Source organism: Typopeltis vanoorti, chromosome 11, assembly GCF_054136105.1.
Source record: "Typopeltis vanoorti isolate ZY-2024b chromosome 11, IOZ_Tvanoo_1.0, whole genome shotgun sequence".
Classification (NCBI taxonomy): Eukaryota; Metazoa; Arthropoda; class Arachnida; order Uropygi; family Thelyphonidae; genus Typopeltis; species Typopeltis vanoorti.
In genome coordinates, this window is record NC_143559.1 from 118,794,993 (window position 1) to 118,817,060 (window position 22,068).

The window sequence follows — 22,068 nt, forward strand, 5'->3', positions numbered from 1 at the left end:
CCCCCCCCCCCCCCCCTAAGTGCTACAAGATGGATTTTTATTATTTTTTATACAAAATAAAAGAATTGTATAGGATTGTTGATGATAAAATTAAATATTATAAGCAAATATAAATAAATTAATAAATATATTTATATATCGAGAAAAATTGAGGGTTCTGCAGTGCCTATTCACGAGCCGTCCCTGGTCAGGATATTGTGTTCAGCTTACTTGTTTTGGGGAAGGTATGCTACATCCGCATGAAACCAGCGTAGTAATCTTTAAGTGGCTTTTTATTTTTAATTGTTTTTTTTTTAAAGACTTAATGCCACAGCCATTCCGAGGATAATGTGTCTATCTAATGGTGCATTTTGCGATTTTTTTCTGGTTTATTTATTTATTTCCAATGGATAGTTGACGGTGTGACGTTTCGTGCACGTAGCGTTCTATATGGTCAGTGAAGCTTGAAATTGTAGTTTTAGGCTTTTGTAGTACAAAGCGTAAATAATGTTTTGGTTATCAGACTGAAGAACTAAAAGATGCTGATATTTGAATAATGTCTATCCGAAAATATATACAATTCACCGCAAATTGTAACAGAATATTACCATTCCTAAACGACATTACTAGATGTTAGTACGCTAGTGAAACTACTAATGTATCATCATCATTATGCATATCAAGGATTTAGGCCTTGCATGGCCTGTTCCGGCCTTAGAAGTCATCGTTGAATCGTTTAAGAGGACGTCCTGGTGTTATTTTTCATAATGGCTTGTATTTTAAGGCTTGTTTTGGTAATCTTTCTGTTTTCATTCTTTGAACATATTCCATCCATTTATGTTTATATTTTTTAATTTTTTCTATTACTGGTTCTTGGTTTAATTCTTTCATAATTTATTCATTTCTTTTGTGATCAAATAGGGTATACTTTGCAGTTTTTCTCATAAACTTCATTTCTGCTGTTAATCTTTGTTTGTCTTTATGTTTGATTGTCCAGATTTCGCTTCCATACATTAAGACTAGTAGGGCTAATGTATTGTATACTTTTAGTCCGGTTTGTTTTTGAACTACGTTTGGTTTAAATATAGAGTTAATTACACCTGTTATTTTTAAATATTTTGCAATTTTTACGTTTATATCTTTTTCATATGTGATCGTACATCCTAGGTAGTTAAATGACTTCACCTGTTCTAAGATCTTGTTATCTATTACTATTTTAGTTCTTGCTGGATCTTGTCCTTTAAAGGCCATAGTTTTTGATTTTTCTGTTGATATTGTCATACCATAATCTTTGGCTATCTCATTTAGATCTAAAATAGCTTTCTGTAAGTTATCTTCAGAATTTGTAATTATTATTTGGTCTTCGGCAAAAAAGGAGAGTGTTTAAGTTCACTGTAGGAAAAATTTTAATTCCTTGATGTAACTTTTTATTCCATTTTATTATTATTTCATTTAAGTAGATATTAAAAAGAATTACTGAGAGGGGACATCCCTGTCGTACCCCTTGGTTTATCTCTCTCGTATATGATAGCTCGTGATTTAATCTTATTTGTATTTGATTATTTTCATATATACTTGTGATAGCTTTTAGGATATTATTTGGCATTTGTCTTTCTTTTAATATGTTTCTTTTAACTTTGTCAAATGCTTTTTCAAAATCAATAAATGCAATATGTGTTTCTAAATTGTATACTACTAGTATATTAAATACTACTACTAGTGTATATAATACTAGTAAATAATACTACTAGTGTATTAAATACCAAATTCTTATGTCTCTTTGGAAGGCAAATGTATGCAAAGTCATTAATAGAGCGATGAGATATAAATTTCACTTCCGATAATAACAGTGAGTTTTGTTACTGTAAACATAAGGAGACTGGAAATCGTTACGTACTTCTGTTTTTAGTTCTGACCTCAGTTTCCAGTCATTTTACCAGAAGACCTTGATCTGAAAACCAGCAGTAGATTATTGTCACCTTGTATGCCGCGAAGAGGTTTCAGAACCATAAAACAGGCCGTCATGGGTGGCTTTTAGTGCCATGTGGTAACTGTGACGCAAGTGTTTTTGCATCTTAAACTAGCACTATGATTCGTCCTATGCAGGGTTAGGTCGAACTGAGGGCTGTTCTGGCATAGCGCTTTATAAGTGATGGTCGCTTTTATCAGCACTGTCTTCCCCCCACCCCACATTTGTTTTTGATATTTAATTCTTGAATAAGTTATTATTGCATGTTCAGCGTTTAGCGTTACATAAAACAACTTTATATCAAGCTGTAGTAATAAAACATCGTAAATTGGTGTGTGTGTGTGAGGGGGAGAGGGGTTAAGATTCGACGTGCATAAGCTGCCGCACTTTATGAAGTGTGAAATAGAATTAATGTGTACAGTATTTAAACTTTTATATTATCACGTTCTTTGACCTAATTTCGGATTGGTGTTAATGTCGAAAATGTTCACCAGTAAAGGCATGGTATATGAAACATCTACCAGAGCCCACCACACAGTTTTCTAATCTTGCTTGCTGAAGATTAAGATTTTTGATATCTTTAGTGGTCGTTTTATGGATGTTTGTAAAATGGGTGATAGCTGAATTTTCATTGCTCGATGTATTAATACCTAGCATCGTTTATTGCAGAATTGAGATGGCATAAATCCATATAAAGACTTTGTTCTATCAGTTTTTTTGTCTTTTGTGGCCTAATCACATAAAAAAAAAAAATAGATTACTTCTGCTTGATATTCTTGTTTATTTTAATTTCAGGATTTTTTTAAAATCGCTGGCCTTGATATATTAGAAAACAATGCTTTAAATTATCTCTTATTTTAATGTTTCTCTATCATTTTGTTTGTGTATTTACTAAAACATGGAAAAGCGATTCATGAAGATTTAAAAGACAGACTGCTTCTGATTTTCAAGTGGTATTTCTTAAGTTAGTACACAAAAGGATCTTTATTTGAGAAAGAAGATAAACGGGGAGTCCAATATTTATATTTTCAGTTGCCGAAATTTTCCTCTCTGTTCTAGTTAAATTAAATCTAAAGTCCAGACAGAGATAAAGCGAACACCTTCGAAGCTAGAATAAAAAAAAATAAAATAAAACAAATAAATTCACTCTCTAGGAATACTACAAAATCTTTCGATAATATATTTTAAAATTAAATGTTTTTTTTTTTTTTTTTTTTTTTCCCCTCTCTCAATGATGTAATACAAATGTTTGTATGCACAGTACCTTATCTCTAACAGTTCAAATACGTGACGAAATCTCTGCAGATATGAAGTTGGGTAAACATGATATTCTTGTGCGCACATTTTTCACAGAAAAAGAATATCCCGCTTCCTTTCTTTATCTCTTTTCTTCGAATGTTCACGATAATAACATATTCGGAATGCTGCATTTGTATTTCATATTTGTCAAAAGTAGCGACATTACATTTGTTTGAGAATTAAAAAAAATAAAATAGCTGCGAATAACAAATAATAGACTAGATAAAGGTTAAGAAATCATACGTTATCGTGTTGCAATTTCATCCGTTATACTTTTTGTTCACCTGTAAACAATGAACACGTTTTTGTTCTTTAAACCTGATCTCTAAAATATATAGTTTTATGTAGTTGTTGATTCTGATTCTTTCTTCAAAAAAGCAAACGCAGATTAATATTTTCACCGACAGAATGAACGTTTACTGACCACACAACACACTTATCTCTTCGACTCTTTTGATGTGAGAAAGGCCTAGATTCGAATCCCGTTTAGGACGGTAACAGTGGAGGCTCGTGATTTGAAATCGTGGGGGTGCTGCAACTTTCGAAATATACATACACAAGTACAGTGTATACGTGTTTGGATAAAATATCAAAATTATGGTAAAAATTAAAAAATAAAAATAAAATAAACATGAAAAAATATTGTTTATTATCGATAAAATTATACAGTTTGATATAATTCAAAATTACTTAAAAATAAAATCCATTCCTTTAATTGTAATTAAAGAAACGGATTTACAATTTTTGGACATTACAATTAAATCCTTTAATTGTAATGTCCAAATATTTAAAGAGAGGGAGTAAACACGATAAGCACTACGAACACTCAACTATTGGCGCAAACTGCATATAAACAACAGTGGAACTGCGTTTAGGACGCTAGCAGCACTGTGTTTATCACAGTGCTGCTAGCGTCCTTCGCCCTCCTAAGTGCTACAAGATGGATTTTTATTACTTAAGTATAAAGAGCTAATAAGCTTCATTTCGGCAATGAAAACATTATTCAAATTAAGGGGATATTAAATCCCACATAGTTTTAAAACCGAATAAGAAACTCAAAGAATGGAATCAGAGAGTTTCTTGCCGAATATAGTAAACCATAAAGTATCGGCGACCACTGGCGTGAGCAAATGCAAGTGACCCTAGCAAAAGGCTGAAACCGGTCTGGGTAGTGACCTCCCTACCATAATGTAACAACAGCATACATTTCCTTGGAAATGTGTTTTATACCAAAGAATAGCGATCAGAATTTACCGACTTTGCTGCGAGTCTTCCGGTATTGCACTACGTGCTAGGGTCACTTGCATTTGCTCACGCCAGTGGTCGCCGATACTTTATGGTTTACTATATTCGGCAAGAAACTCTCTGATTCCATTCTTTGAGTTTCTTATTCGGTTTTAAAACTATGTGGGATTTAATATCCCCTTAATTTAAATAATGGATTTTTATTATTTTTTATACAAAATAAGAGAATTGTATAGGATTGTTGATGATAAAATTAAATATTACAAGCAAATATAAATAAATTAATAAATATATTTATATATCGAGAAAAATTGGGGTACTGCAGTTCTGTAGTGCCTATACACGAGCCGTCCCTGGACGGTAAGAACCTTTATCAGGGCTCTTCAGCTGAAGGTGAGTTAGCCAGTCTCAGAGTGGAAGAATTTTCCTTCCTCATCTCACAAAAGAGCCAAACCGGTCAGAAAAATTGACCGCCATAATACACTGCTCAGATAGGTTTAACCACCCTACCAGAGCATTAATGGCGGTTTCAAAGAAGCTAAGTTACTTGGCAGTGACAGGCCATTGAGTCTAACACGAAAGAGAATGAAATGTTTTTACGTTCATGGTATTGAACACAGTGGCTTACCCGAGCCGGTTGGGTTTGTCAAGTGAATACTGAACCTTTCTCGAGTCAACATGCAATGGAATCGCAGCCCTTTAGGCATGGAGGTTTGAGTCTTTACACTTTCAACCATCATAGATGATTTTCGTTGCCTGCCTCCTGCTTATTGGAAGCTTGAGGTGGGAAAAAAAGTATCTTGTTTGATCTCTGGAGCATTTTCATCTCACCTTTACCCTACCCACGGTACTAATATACTAAGCTTTAAAGCCTTTCGTGGTGGGATTCAATAAAAAAAAAATAAAAAAAAAAAGCCCCCAGCCATCAAAAATGAATAATTTGAATTGACCATCCATTCTTATTTTATTTATAAATTTCTGTACGCGTTAGTGATACAACATATAAATAATCGATAAAAATTTTAGACTTCATTTGAAAATCATATGCAGTAGTTGGTATGGAAAACAAAATTACGTAATCTCAAGATTCGTTTTCAAGTAGCTGAGAGATAATGATAACACCTGGGGTCGATAGCCAGGTTTTGTGAGCCAAGGAGAGAGGAGAAAAATCCAGTCCTTTTGACCTTGGCTATCATGGCAAACTAGTCATCTACAAACGTTTTATCCCATGAAGTACTTAAAAAAAAAATCCTTAACACAGTCATTCGGTTATGAATTGACAAAAGCTATTCACTGTATCGCATCATATTAAAAGTGTCTGCACACAGAACTTCCAAATACTGTTCTGAAGTGGCTATGAAAAGTGTGAGTTCATCTTTCACTAATACAATATTTGAGCGTGCAGTATGAAATTCATTCGTGTTTTAAAAAGTCAAAGCAATACTGTAACCAGTTTAATAAGTGCGAGCTAGTATTCCGGACATCGAACGATCTCCAGTATAGAAAATTTTTATTTCTTATTTACACGAATATTTTAGTTAAGTAATGATCGTTGACCTATATTTGAGCCATCGTTGAATTTGTTCTTGACCCTGTTGCATGTACTGTGTAAAGTCTGGTGGCCATTAACAGTCACGCACCACCCACTGACCTGACCTCATGACACTCATAGCCTTAAATAGACATTACTAACAGTGCCACCATCTCATCCAATCACAGCGGCTAATGTAACGAGAATAATGGCACTACTTTGATATTTTTCTTATGAAAAAGAAACAAAAAATACCGCATGGTATTGCAAAATATTTAATGCTTTACGCTGTAGAGTGGACTGACTATTTGCTAACATGGAGATATCCGAATGATAGCAAAGAATAGTGCTACCATTAACGATTTGTAGAGACAGCTGGCGCATTGGGTGTCTGTGTCCTTTTTCAGATATATGTTTGTGATTAGCGTGTTTGTGACACGAAAAATATCTGCCTACGTCTTCTTAGGAATCTCATTTTAGTCGGAATATTGCAGCATTCTTGTCTACGCTGTTGAATGTGCTAGTGTATATTTGCAAGTGTCCAGAAGAAGTCTCATACAAAATCATTAACTGAAAGATAACCCGGTGCTCGTATTAATTCATTCTTGTTTCATTCTCTGAATATGCCTACTTCAACTTTGCCTCCTTTACCAACTTCTCAGAAGCCCTATCAGTCTTGTAACGAGAAGCCTACTTCTCCTGGATGTAAGTAAGAACTGTTACAACAGATTCCAAAATCTCTGTGTAGTCGAATTATTAAAATATGTAATTTAATTTTAAACAAATGTGGCAAATTTAAAATATGGTTTTAATTAAATATGATTTTTATAATTGATATTTATGCCAAACTTTGTTATACAGTCGAAATAATTTTTCATTTTGCTTACTGTTCTGAATCCGTGTTGATACTTTGCTAAAGTTTCTAAGTGAATTAAAAATATTAAAACATTCGCTCATTTGGAAAGAGAGAAAAAAAAAAAGGTCGTGAACGCACTGTTACGGAGTGTGTAAAGAATATGCTAGGAAAGTAACTAGTGTATAGTAAGAACATTGAAATTTTAGAATCGGATTGTTCTATGTATGGCCGAAACAACTACAGCTGTGAGGCCCGTGTATTTTGTTTGATAATTGCGTACCCTCGTGTGAGACCGGCTAACTCACCTTCAGTTGAAAACTCTTGTAAATTTCTAAAAAACTAAACTTCTACTTCTTGTAAAACTTCTTCGTGCCCTAGGCGGAATCTTATGCAACCAGCAGAAGAAGGAATGATCGTACAGGATGTTAATGGGAAGGCTTATACTGTACTTATAATAAACGGAGTGGTGGTGGTTTTACACCGGGCTTATTCCTATTTTTACGATTTCGCCCTCCACAGCAGTTTTGTAAAAATTCAAATTCCCTGTAATCATTCATTATTGGATCCATTTTCAATTGGTTTAATCAAAAAACACCTGCTATAAACCTTGCGCATTTCTGCACATTTTTTTGATATTCATGTTGTAGAAGAATATCTTTACAGCTATTTAGTAATCGCTTTTTATGGTACTTAATGCTGATGAAAATGATATTATTATTATTATTATCATCAGAAGGAAGAGAGAAATGGAGGAATTGTGATGGTGTCTGAGCCTGAAGTACATAGAATTTCGACACTTTGCAGTGGCGTCATCATTATGCTGGATGGTTATTACGCCACTCTAAGTGGGACCCATGACAGCACTTTTAGCGTCCTACGAAAACTGTAGGCTTGTTGCAACGGGTAGCATTCAAGGTATCAGTAATGTTGCTAATACCTTGGATGCTAATACGATAGTGCGACTAGATGAGAAGTGTCTGATGGTGTCTCTGATTTGGTTATTCAATAAAAATCTTGGAAATAGAAAGGTTCCCAAGGGATGGAGTGAGGATAAGTAATGGCGTTGCATGTGGACAGTGTTATACAGTTTTACATTTTTTGTAATGGCAATAAAATATTGGAAAAGTTAGTTAGGACTGGGATGTAGGAACGGGCAGATGATAACCAGATGCTTTATGATGAACAGCGTGGATTTGTTAAAGGGAGATTTTTTTTTTTACTAATCTATTAGAGCTGTTCAGAAACACCTTAACAGAACCCTCATTTCTTATTACCCTCTTGTCCATACCCGGCATTGATATGCTATAGGTCTTGCGACCTTTCCCGTGTGTCAGATATATTTGACCCCCAGATGAAAACAAAAATAAACAAGAACTGGTCCCATTTTATAATGTATCATTATAATGTCATTACGACATTATTATAAATCAAAGCAGTAGTAATAGCTCTTGGTTTTGCCAAGAGCTATTACTACTACTATTGAGACGCACTTATTTTCGACTATGAAAGATGGTGAGAGATAAAAGCTGGTTGCCTATGGATTTCCAAATAGTTACGATAAAATAGTCCTGCTTGTTATTTTGGGAAATGAAAATGTGTTAGAGAAGTTATTTATTAATTATAAGTGGATTGAGGAGTGACTGATATCAGACAGGTAAATCTCGAGAACCGGGAGTGCGGGGTAACAAATGGATCAAGGATGTCATTTAGATTACTATTGTTCCACCTATATATTAATGATATTTCGAATTTTCTTTTTTTTTTTTTTTCTTGAAGGGATAATCATTTGTTTCGTGTTGATGTATAGTTGGAGAGATTTTTCAGTGATGATATGAAGGCACGTCAAGAAGATTTGTCTGAATTCAGACACGAAGCGTCTGATACTAACGGAAGTCTATTGCAGAAGGTGAAGGACACGAGATATTTTGAAGTGATGTCGATAAGGAGTTGAGAAGGTATATTGCAAAGATGTAGGATACATAAAATTACTTTAACGGCGAGAACACTGACAAATAAGAACATGAGCAGTAATATTACTCCCATTGATTCAGGCTTAGTCATCTGAACGTTAGCTTGTGTTGTTAAAGAATTCCTGGTTATGGGAGCCTTTGGAGAGCTTAAAGGTGCGCGTCAGATGAATTGGATGGATACTGCCAGGATTTTCCATGTAAGAAATACGAGCACGAACAAGTGGCAATCCTTGGAAGTCTATAGCTATCAAGGAAATGACTAACTTTTCACATGGAGGGCAATGAGTACCTAGTTGATGAATAAAGTATGATATGATATTCTTTGTGGAAGTTACTGTGACGACCTTTGATGAGTCTTCGCCTCTCTGGAAGGATCTGGTAATGATTAATTTGCACTGTTTGCTGTATAAATTGAAGCATGTCAGGGGTGGTTATGTAGATTAGAAGAGCCTCCCACGGTAGGGTCCTCTAAGACCCCGTTCATATTTCTAAGACAAATATGGAAGTACTTGGAAGTGGACAGGTACTCGCATCACAAGTAATTCGTAGATCTAATGATATTGATTTTCAACTGGTCCTTTTGGAAATTTTAGAGAGATATTACGATCCCAAATGCGAGAACAGTATTCCAGAGTGGACGGATTTGAATTTGTGCAGAAAACAGTTGGACAGAAGTAATACCTTGGACGAAAAAAGATGCCAAGTTTTCTGGAAACTGATGATTCAAAGAAATCAGAAAGAGATATCTTCTCTTGACTGTTAAGTTGAGAATTATCAAAGGTAAGTGAATAACTGAGGTCTTTTTTTTTGCGAGGAAATAGGCAAAACTATGTTTTGGCAGCATTGACATGTGTAGGTTGTTGTCACCTTCATTACAGGATGGTGTGGAGATTAGTGTTTAGTGCACTTAACGTAGATGAATTTGAGTAGGATGCGTAGAGGGTGCTGTCATCAGCAAAACTGCGGATATGATTTAAGCTCTTGAGAGCAAGTCATTTATATAGATGGTTGAAATAAAAGAACCCAAAATAATATCTCCATTAAAATGAAAATCTGAAGAGACAACACATTCCACTATTACACCCTTAGAGAAAATTTGCAATTTAGTTACAAATGGAGGAAGGCAGACCATAAGTTGGCGATTTGCTGATAAGCCCTCAATGTCAGACTCTTGTTAGATGCTTTGGAAATGTCGCGTGCAACAGGTTTCTCTAGTTTTCCATGGCACTTATCCAGAGGTGGGACAAGAGATCGAGATCTGCTTTGGATTTCGATTGTCGAAGCGTATGTTGCAAGTCATTGATTAGTTGGCAGTTCTCCAGATGTCGAAGAAGTTGACTGTTCATGACCTCCATTGCTTTGAAAGATTTGAGGTTGAGAACAGTAGGTCGATAGTTAGATGGTAAACACATCACTTTTTTTTTCTTTTTTCTTTTTTGAAATTGGCTGTATTAGGCTTACTTTCAAGCTGTAAGGCGGATGTGTAGCTGAGTACAGTATAATGTATAGATTTAAAACAGTATTTGTTCATTTCAGGCAAAAAAAAAAATATATAATAATAAATGATAATCTCAAAACAGTTTTATTTTACAGTGCGGACAAAATGATAGTAAAAACTTTTTTATGTATATTTAACTTAGTTTGCAGACAAAGGAAAATGAATCGTCTGCTCACACTGATCTAGCCGATATTTTAAAATGGTTTTATTTGACGGAAAACAAAAATATTTGCCAAAAAAAAAAAAAAAAAAGCCTCGCCTACTCTCTCTAAGTTAATTAAAGGCGTTTGAGGATTGTATGTTATATAAATTTCTTTTAAAATATTTAATATATAGTTAATAAAATTCGCTAATGCCATAAAAAAAAAAGGGCTTAAGCAGTTTTTCCCTTTAAACCAGAAAGCTAAATTTAGGTTTCAAACTAGATATGGAGTTATCTTCCCGAAAGGATGTATGTGTTGCGGAAGGGGCAGGAAGAAGTACTCTGTTTCTTCTCAGACTCTACCCGCTTTCTGATGTTTGTCAGAAAAACATGAATCAGCCCATTCATCTTTTGGGAAATGATTACTTTTAAATGATGTGCAAATTTCAAAAGTGACTAAGATTGAAAATAATCTTTAAAAATTTTTATTTGAGCCATTTTAGGGTAAAACATTTTGCTGATATAAATCATATGATGTTTATATATTCTACATATACACAAGAAAGAACTTTTAACTAAGCGTTTGTATTGGAAAATCTAAATATATTCTGTACAACTGTCTCTTTACCATGCTGCCATCTGTTGCACAGTAGTACTGCAATTAAATCTGCCGTTTGTTCTGCTACGCAAGCATAACACTTTTTTTCCCATAAAGTAAAATGAAATGGACAAAATAAATAACAAGTGGAGGCTTAAATAAGTTCAAACTTCAAGCTTTTTATTATAGTTGAATGTAATAATTAAATTGGAATACTTAAAAAACGAAAGTTGTTATTTGGAAGATTTTTTTATTCTCCTTCTAAGAGCTTGTCAAAATTGTTCTGATATGATAAAAAGAAAAAGAAAGCAGTTTTAACAGGGAGGTTTGCGGTCCAAACTTTTAATCTATTCGTCCAGGGGACGAATAGATTAGAAGTGATAGCAAAAAATACTTATTTGGACGGCGGAAGTAGCCAAAATAATAATAATAAAGTTTAGTAGCTATGTTGTAGTAGCTATATGCATAAGCTATGTAATGAAATATGGAGATCAGGGTATGCCCCCGAAAAGTCGAAAAAATCGGTCTTGGTTGTTCTTTATAAGAAAGGCAGTGCTTTAGAATGCACAAATTACAGAATTATTGCAGTAATGAGTCATCTTGGCAAAGTGCTGATGAAAATACTAACAGAAGCCTGAAAGGTCATATGGAGGCACATCTTCCTGATGACAAGCCGGATTTCGAAAAGATCGAAGTACAGTGCAACAAATACTCGCACTAAGACTAATAGCAGAAAAAGCTCGAAGAAAGAACAAAAAGATATACTGCTGTTTCATGGACTTCCAAAAAGCATTTGATAATATTGACCAAAATATAACATCGGCCGTCTTGGAATCCTATGGTGTGGACAATAAATTGATCCGCCTGCTGAAAGATATAAACAGCCAAGCACAAGCAAAAATCAGGATAGCAGGTGCGACTGGAGATTGGTTTGCCACTAATCAAGGCACAAGACAAGGGGACCCAATATCACCAATCATCTTCATCGTACATCTGAGAAGAACACTAGATAAGATTAAAGAAGGTGGAGGCATTTCGATAAATGGCATGAGAATCAACTACCTCTGCTTTGCAGATGACATCGTTCTGATTGAAGAAGACGCAGCAAGGCTGGAACAGACATTGCAAACACTATACACAGAAGGAAAAAGATATGGACTAAATGTCAACTTTTAAAAAACTAAAACAATGATATTTGGACAACAGGAGTTACTGAACAGAGTTATCATAGACAAATTTCAACTGGAAAATGTGGAACACTTCACATATCTTGGATGCCACATGACTTGGACCCCAAAAAAGAGATAAAAATTAGAATAGCCAGAGCAACAACTATTTTAAAAGCCATGGACAAAATATGGAAGAGCCGAGCTATAAAGATGCAAACTAAACTGCGCATTGTAGAAACCTGTATCTTCAGCAGCATGCTCTATGGATGAGAGGCCTGGGTACTCCTGAGAGAATCTGAACAGAGGATATTAGCATTTGAGAGGAAGTGCTATAGAAAGATCTTGAGAATAAGCTGGATCCAGAAAGTGAACAATGAGGAAATCTGCAGACGAATACAACCAAAAGAAAACCTGATCCAGAAAATAATCAAAAGGAAACTACGTCTCTTTGGCCATATATGTAGAATGAACGATGAGAGGAAAATAAAAATGCTGCTGTTCGGGATAATTGAAGGAAAGAACAAAAAAGGAAGACCAAACAGAGAATGGGGCGATGACGTTGTCAAATGGTGCGGAAACTCTATACACAAACTGAGTCATCTTGCACAAAATAGAATGCAATGGAAGAATCATATCAAGATGGCATCAGACACCTACGGGCATTGAACCCATGGTTGTTGATGATGATGATGAGCTATGTTGTGTGTTGCATTTTTATTCTGTTAAATTTACTTTAAACATACAAAAGAACATACATGCATAACAATATAATTTCACCTAATTTTCCACTTTCCCCTAAATTAATTCGTTCGAATTGGCTCGCATGGAGTCTAGTTTAAACCATCTTTGTTATCTAGATTCATCTCGAAATTAGATTACAAACTCTGCATTTACAAATATAGACTTTAATGAATCTTTATTTACACATATGGTTTGATAGAGCTACTTTTGTTGAAGTTGATGTTAGTATTGCATGTTAGCATTTATTTTAGAAAATTTATTATTTCGGATGTAACTGTTATTGGAACAGGAAATTTTAGAAATTCTCTTTTTACTAAGTAAAAAGAGAATTTCTAAAAATCAAAACAGCTCTGTTGTTTATCAACAGCATTGCCTATTTCATCACAATTTCTTAACTAATCTATATTTACTCCCTTCAGGTTCATAAATATTTTCTCAATAACTTCTTTCCCTTCGTGGCCTATAAGTTTCATTTGATACATGTATGTGCCATTTTTCTGTTCTTTTTTTTTTTAATGTAGTTACCACCCACGAAAGATTATTATTAAAGCTTTGTACATTAGTACATTTGTACCATGAGAGAGCAAGGATTTTTTTTTCCATTTTTGTCAATTTTTTATATATATATATATATTTTTTTTTTTTTTTTAAATTTTCAAATAAAAAGCCTGTGTAGCTCAGTAGAAGTGGCGTTTGCATTCTACAGTGCTTGGCCGCACGAAGAAAGGATTTGGTGGTTCAAATCTAATCGGCGACTAGAGGAAATTTTTCTGAGGCTTTTTTCGGCCGGTTCCCGAGTTAGTCGATCTCTGGCACGGGCTAGCGGGTTTTTTCTCCCGGAAACTCGGGTTTTTCGTCCCGTAAACTCAAGAAAATCGACCGTCGACTCCACACTATTTTCAGACATTAAAAATATATTGTGTTAGGGTTAGAGACCACGAGATGGCGGCACGAGCTTGCTGCCTTCTTCACTGCGTACCGATGAATCAGTGATAGCCCAGGGCCAGCTATCTCTCTGATTGGCTACCAGTGGAGATTGAACTACCCACTCAGTCTCTAAAAGTTAGATAGGGTAAACGGCCCCGCCTACTCCCTATACGGGAACAACATAGGCATTAGCCGATTTTTTTTTTTTTTTTTTTTTAATTTTCAAATTTACTACAAAATTTTCATAACTAATATGGTATTTTGATTGTTATGGGTGCTATAATAATTAATCTAAGTCTAGAGAAAGAGAAGGAATTGAGATTGAACTGAAATGATGCTATAGAAAACCAATGTAGACTTTTTTTTTTTTAATTCTTTTAAAAGTACAAAAAAGTACTAAAATCGCCAGAATAATTTGTCCACTTCAGTAGTTATTTTTGTTCAGTGTGTATGTGAAGATTTCCCCACTATTGGTGAAAACAGTGCGTGAATTGAGAAAGATAAATAAATGAAATGTTAACCTTCCTAATCCAAGCAGTGGTGCTAGGAGACCGGTTTTTCTCTTGACAAACAAACTTCTTAAAATACCCACGTGCTTCTTTAAAGCACATTAAACACCAAAAATGTAGATTAAATTTTTGCCTTTTTCCCCCCTTCTTTTCTTCCTCCCTTTGGTCCTTTTGAGAACTGTTCTTTCACGAAAGATATCTTCCTGGCGGAAATTGCAAATTCCAACCATCACCAACAGTCTCCGACACGGTCTGGGAATGTAGTATCAAAAGAGAGTAGTATTATTAGCGTGTAACTTTTTTTTTTTTTTTTAATGTCTTAATCTGGAGTGCAAAATGTCTATACAAGCCGATCCTTCGGATGCATTGTAAAAGTATATTTAGCATTGAAAATAATTTATTAAAATATTCAAATTAATTAAACTATAAAATTTAAAAATTTACTCTATGTGAATCACCCTTTTATTCTTCGTGATTTAAATTTTTATTATGGAAACGCCGTGTTATTAACCTACAGTTTTTGGACGGAGGTAGGAGTGGTCGCAGGAACTTACAGGAATTTCACGAGTTCTCGGTTACAAAATTTACTTAGAATCAAAACTGATTATTCTATGTATTTTAGGGCGCAGCCTTTAAAAGTGAAACTTTTTTTTTTTTTTTTTTTTTTTTGCGGAACATCAGAGTTCTTTGTGACAAATATTCAAAAACATATCTTTGTTATCAAAAGTGCATTTTATAAAATTAATATAAACGTTTAAAACTGGAATATTCGCCTATTTTATTGTAGTTACAATAAGTAATTAAATTAACAATCGGCAAAGTATTAATTTGCCGATTGTAAATAGGCAAATTAAAAGCAAACCATTCAGTCTGTTTACAAAAGCTTACGCTTTGTAAACGTCACTCATTAAGTCCGATTTCTAGAATATCTTCTTAAATTTATTTTGGAAGTTACAGAAATCTGTTTTATCATCTTAAAGCTTATTCTTAAATTGGAAAGTCGATTATTTTAAGAAACAGATATCAATAAACTTTTATAGTGGCTTAACTTAACATCTGTTTTCTACTTGACACATATTTCCAAGCAAATTAATAATGCTTGCGTTGTTCTTTCTATCGTTGGTCTGTCATTTCGATTGTAGCCGATAGTATCCAACATTCTTCGATGAAGTGCATCCCTATCTTTATCCGTTTGCTCTTACTAACGCTTTCATGTGACCTTGGACACCATAGTCTAAAGGACCAATGTTGAAAGATCCGTGGTGATCTATTTTGCTTAGAGTTATTTGAGGAATCGACCCTGAACATTGGGAGATTACTCTTAAAGTAACTATACTAGACTTAGAATCACGAGGCCAGTATATGAACATGCGCAGTTTCTACACAAGAATATACATTTAGGCATACGCCTAACCACGTTATCCTAAAATTATGCCTATGAAATCTGGGCAGCTCATGGGCCTTGAGGACTTATAAATACTACAGATTATTATTACAAATAACGACATTAAGAATTTACGTCTTAAAAGTTCAAAATTATTATTAGAATGATTTATATTTAGCTCATGAAATTCAAATCATTAATAGTAAAATGCAATCAAATGTTTAATGCCCTCTGGCGAGTATCTGATATTTCTAGAAATTTCAGGAGCACTGAAGGTGTGGAAAGAAGGAATTATAAGATAGAAAAATAAAAATAGACTTAAATGCGATAACCGCATTCACTTGAATAGATACTTCGCGTTTATTTTGCAATTTTTCATTAGGTGGTGTGATTTAAAAAAGACTTAGATTTTATGATCGATTTCGTGTGATTTTTTTTTTTTCCCTGCCCGAATATGATGGTTCAGAAAAATACTGAATGACAAGATTTTAGAGACTTTCGGAGTTTATTTTTATAGCTAGTTCTTAGTCTACATTCAGGGCTGAGTTAATCGGCATGCAGAACTATCCTGCACTTGTCTGTAGTAATCCGATCTTGTCTCGTCTTGTTTAAACTCTTTCCAGAATTTTGACCCAATTTTTGGTGTACGAAAGAAAAGAAGAAAAAAAAAAAAAAAAAAAAGAAATGGTTCCTTGAATAATTTTCTTTATTTCTTTCCTCTTCCATTTTTGTAGCAAATAAGCAGGCAAAAAAAAAAAAAAAAAATGATTTCATTAATGTTAAACACATAATCCAAACGTTATTATTATTGTTGTTGTGCTTATATCTGATCACGGTATCGAGCATGAAATGTTTGATTGGTGTTTGAAACAACGTAATGAAAATTATAAACGCTGTAAATAAGTGTTCACATTTCTGTATTAACTTCAGTAATTGAAAAAGTGTGATAATTGTTTGAAAAAAGAGTTAGTACAGTAATTAATTCCGCACAAGCAGTATATTGCTTGAAGTTGAGAAATTATTATTGCTCTATTTCAATCCGCAAACGTATTTTTGTCCGTTTTGCAACTGGAAAAGTCCCTGAGGAGTGGAAGGAGGATAAGATAGGCTCTTATCTACCACTGTTACATAAGGCGGTAGATAAGAGCCATTAAACTATAGATCAGTTTGTATTTCTATAGTTGCTAAGATCTTTGAAAAATTTGTAAGTCATGGAAGTTAGTAAGAGCTCGTACAGACTTCGTAGGTATGGGTAATTATCTCTGCGGAGGTCAGCATGGTTGTTTCAGTATCTGGTCGCCATTTAAAATAAAGTGATACGGAAATGCACGTACTGTAATTTTTCTGGGTTATTCAAAAACATTTGACAGATGGCCACATGACAAGTTGATATTTAAATTGCAACGTTTGGATTTAGATATCAGGTTAGAAGAGGTGGATTGGCAGTTGGCTGTTCAATAGAATCAAAAGAAGGTTGTGATGGAAATTGGAGAGAAGTGACAGGTGGATTTTACGGGGCCTAGAACGCAGCCATTACTGTTTAATCTTTATGTTACCGATACTGTTACTGTGTTGCAGAGAGAGAGAGAGATTTTAGTTTGTAAATGATGTGAAGTTAGGGAGGGATGTTAAGTATCCTGTCAATGCCGTGGCTCTCTTCTTGAATGAGATGGAAATGTGGGAAAAACTCAGTAGGAATATGAGCAGTTTGACATCACGAATTGTAAGGTTTTGACTTTCAAATGCACAGAAGGGAGGCTGGGCTAAAACATTGGAAGAAGAAGAGACGGTATCTTGTGGTGATAGTAGAAATTCGAAAAATTAAGAGACACGGTGTGCCAGACCGGCTTGATTGGCCGAGTGGATAGCGTCTCTGTTATCTAACCACCAAAGTCTTGGGTTTTAAATTCCACTCTGGACATGATTTGGGAGATGAATTGAGGCGTTGACAATGAAAAGGGTGTAAGTGCCAAAATCCAAATTTTACAGGAGAAGCAAAAAATCGAATGCCAACTAGAGGAAAATTGCATCCAGCGCGATCTGTTGACGGGAATTAAAATTAGAACGAATGGGCTAAGGAACTTGTCTCATTGTCTATACTATTGGTGTTAGAACATGCATCTCTTTCAGTGATGCATGTTCCAACACCAATTGTTTTCTTTTTGGCACTTACACCCTTTTCATTGTCAACGCCTCAATTTCACGCTAGTTGTGATACTACCCTGCTAACTGGAGGCCTGAAGTGGCTTGAACAAAGTTCCATATTTAGTCTCTAAAGCTGGATCGGATTATGTAAAAATAAACAAAATAGAAAATAATAGAAAAAACCATTAATATTTTGAATCTGTAACTGATGTCCTATAGATTTACCTTTCTTGAGTGGAAGTTACTGCTTCCGTAGCTCAGTCGATATAGACGAAGCCCTTTGGTCGGAAAGACCCGGGTTCGATTCTTGTCAATGACGTGAGGAACCTTTATCTGGTCTCTTTCGACTAAAGGTGAGTTAGCCGGTCTCATACGGAGGTAGGGGTTTTTTCAACCGGAAACTCGGGTTTTTCGTCCCCCAGAACAGCAAACCAGCCCAGCGAACACACACACACGGATTACAGTCATGAATATCGTCTTTAGGGGATGCAGCAGATGAGTGATGAACCAGCTGCATTAAACCTTAGGGTACAGTGGCGAATATATATTTATATTCAGAACTATGGATTGATAGTTATGAAGACAGTATATTATCTGCAGAATTTGGTAGAGAACGAAGGGGTAATCGGCTTGAGACCATTAAGCTGTTGAGAGTTATTTACAAGGGGAGAGATAAAGACTTTACTCAACTTTCATTCCTGGAAGTTGCGTAAAGGTTCATGATTTCTTTATTTTATTTTATTTTGTGTTTAAACTAGAATAAAATAACCGTTTAACACGTGCTTGTTTTCTTGAAATCTGTTTATTGGTTTGTTATGATCCTAAATTTTTCTTGATAACAAATGAGTATTTTCTTTCCTGTAAATTTAAAAGTAATGGACGCGCTTAAAATAAAAATGATTTCATCAGTTAAATATGTATTTGTCATAGTGCTTAAGATACATTTGTCACATAAATGACATTGAGTTAGTGTTTTAATCAGAATAATAGCCTCTCGCTTTCATCCCCTCAAACCTGTATTTAGAATGACGCAATCGTCCTTGAGCAGCCGCCATTAATTCTGCGACTGATATTTAGTTCAGCCAAACATTTTAAACTTTATAAAGAAGGCATGCTCGTAGATAGTGTTGGACGTGTTCTAGACGTATGTTTACTCGTCTACCCGTTTTCATTGGCTTAAGTCAACTTCAAACTCACCAAACTAGCTTGGTCGTCTGCTGTTTTTGCTTTGCTGTTTAAAACAGCTTTCCTGCTTTAGTATTCCCCAAGAATTGCAACCCACAATTATTCAAAATAACGTCATTTTTTTCTCTCTTTCTCTCGTATAGTATTAATGTGCCCAAAGCGAAGTTTTAAAAACTTTATGTGATATTTCTGTCAAAAAATACATAAAATTAAAAGAATGTTGTTTGCTAATATATCAAGGTAGGAAACGTATATGACAGTATTTTTATTTATTTTTTAAGTGTATTAAAGGAAGTTATTCACCGAGAATAGCAAGAATTTCGCGTTTTCATTCGTAATGTTTTATTTATTTATTTATGCATGTAGCAGTAGTCACATAGGAAAGCTATTTAGGATGTTTCTCATATACCATTTTAAATATACCATAAAGTTACAGGTGTAATTAGAAAAACGAAATAATAATGCCAATTTTATTATTATGGTTCTTTGTGGTGTCCTCAGGACTCTTAACGGGCAAAAATTCAACATCCCTCCTCCTCCCCTCAGTTCTCCCAACTAAATTCCACTTATTTATCTGTTAGCTGCTTGTAATCTTAGACTAGTTTGGCTGCTTTGGAAATTAAAAATAAAACCGAGTGTTTTCACCTGTAAAACAGACAAGCCCTTCGTATTAACTAACTCATTTTCGAAGATGATTTAGCAGATCTTATTATGAAAGTGTTATGAAGAGTTTTTTTTTTTTTTTTTTTTTTTGTTTGTTCAAGAAGGCCTTATAAATGTTCCTTGCAGGGGCGGCTCGTGCATAGGCACTGCAGAACTGCAGTACCCCCAATTTTTCTCGATATATAAATATATTTATTAATTTATTTATATTTGCGTGTAATATTTATTTTTTTTTTTCATCAACAATCCTATACAATTGTCTTATTTTGTATAAAAAATAATAAAAATCCATCTTTTAGCACTTAGGAGAGCGAAGGACGCTAACAGCACTGTGATTACCACGGTATCATATTGCTACGCGTGCAAGCGTATGCACATCATATTGAGATGCGAACTATTAGCGTAATGGGGCACTGTCCGACGCACAGTTCCACTGTTTATATGCAGTTTGCGCCAATAGTAGAGTGTTCGCATCTCATGCTGCATCGGCTGTCGCGCAGAATAATCAGAGCCGCGTTCAGGGCTTAGGCAGAGGGTCCTGTTCGAGAAGTATATTACAGTCTCCATCAAAAGTCAGTGATACCGTGAATGAGCAACACAGAATGTATAAGATTAATCTTAGAAAAGAATTTTACATAGGTACATGGAATGTCCGGGGTTTACAGATGGGTACTCTTGAGATTGTCTGTAAAGAGATGGATAGGTATAAAATTAACATCTTGGGAATTACAGAGACCAGGTGGAATGGAGAAGGTCACTTCAAAAGACAGGATGGTAAGCTAGTTATTTACTCAGGTGGTGACTCAAAACATCATGGGGTAGCTGTGATACTGAAGACAACTCAGGCAAGAAGCCTTCTTGGTTATAACCCCATTAATGACAGGATAGTCTCCATTAGACTTAAGGCCCAGCCTACCAATGTATCAATTGTGGTAGTTTATGCATCCCACACGGATAGGCCTGAAGAAGAGATTGAAGAATTCTATGAAAACTTACAAACTGTTTTGGACTGCCTACCAAGGAGAGACATACTGTACATCTTAGGAGGCTTAAATGCAAAAGTGGGAAAGAGTATGAGAGTCAGGCCGGAGTTTAGCATGTTTGGTCTGGGTGAACGTAACACCCGTGGTGAAAGAGTGTTGGAATTTGCCTGTGCTAACAGATTAGTTATTACCAATACCTGCTTCCAGAAACATCCACGACGGACCTATACTTGGACATCCAACATTGATAGGTCAAGGCACCAGATTGATTACATCCTGGCTCTCCAGCAGTGGAACACAAGCATCTCTGATGGGCATACTTGTCCTGGAGCAGATTGTGGTACAGACCATCAGCTCGTAAGAGCCAAAGTAAGACTAAGACTCCGAAAACTTCCAGGTCAGGCACATTCCACTAGATTGGATGTTAAAGTAATTCCTAGTGGATTCACAGAAGAAACATCAACTCGACTGGATGATTTTTTGGAGACCAATGAGGAAATCTCACCAGAAATTCTTTGGGAAGGAGTCAAGATGATAATACAGGATATAGCGAAGACGTATCTCATCCCAATAAGAAAACGAAGAGACCCATGGATATCAGATTCAAAGTGGGAACTAATCAGAAGAAGGCGGTTGGAAAAACAAAGAGACACAGGGACCGAAGAATACAAGAGATTACGTAGAGAAATCAGAAGAGCCATCAAGCAGGATAAGGAAAAGTTCTATACTAATAAATGTGAAAAAATAGAGTTCCAGATGAGAAGGCATAATTATAAAAGGATGTTTTATTTAGCTCGTGACTTAAAGCACAAGTTCAAGCCTAAATTGAATGTCATCAAAGACTGGAATGGATCATTACTAACAGAAGAGTTGGAAATCAAAAACAGATGGAAAGAATACTGTGAGGAACTGTACAGCAGAGTGGATAAAGAAAATGTGGAGTCCTCCCACCAAGAAAATTTTGATTTGGAACCTCCTCCACTTAGGCATGAAGTTGAAAGAGCAGTTAAGCAGATCAACAGCAATAAGGCCCCAGGTGCAGATGAAATCCCAGCAGAGTTAATTAAGGCCACAGGGGATGGAGGGATAAGAGTGTTTCATAGATTGATTACAAGGATATGGGAGACAGGATCATGGCCTAGAGACTGGTGGAAGAAGTCAGGTTTCATACCACTACACAAGAAAGGTGATATGAAGGCATGCAAGAATTATAGAACTATTAGTTTGATATCTCATGCAAGCAAAATTTTATTAAAGATCATGCTAAACAGGATT

The 22,068-nt window shown here is 35.1% G+C and overlaps 1 protein-coding gene across 2 annotated transcripts in view; it reads left to right on the top strand.

Annotated features, from left to right (window-relative positions):
• The window catches only part of LOC150101994 (leupaxin-like), a 173,847-nt gene that overhangs the window by 30,538 nt on the left and 121,241 nt on the right, over positions 1-22,068 (top strand). The window contains exon 1 of one of the 2 annotated variants that reach the window (XM_090400308.1): positions 6,579-6,728. The exons of the other annotated variant lie outside the window; for it this stretch is intronic. Within the exon in view, the coding sequence (XP_090256434.1) occupies positions 6,647-6,728 (82 nt within the window). The 5' untranslated portion in view covers positions 6,579-6,646. Of the gene's footprint in view, positions 1-6,578; positions 6,729-22,068 lie in introns of those variants that run through there. 2 annotated transcript variants of the gene reach the window in all.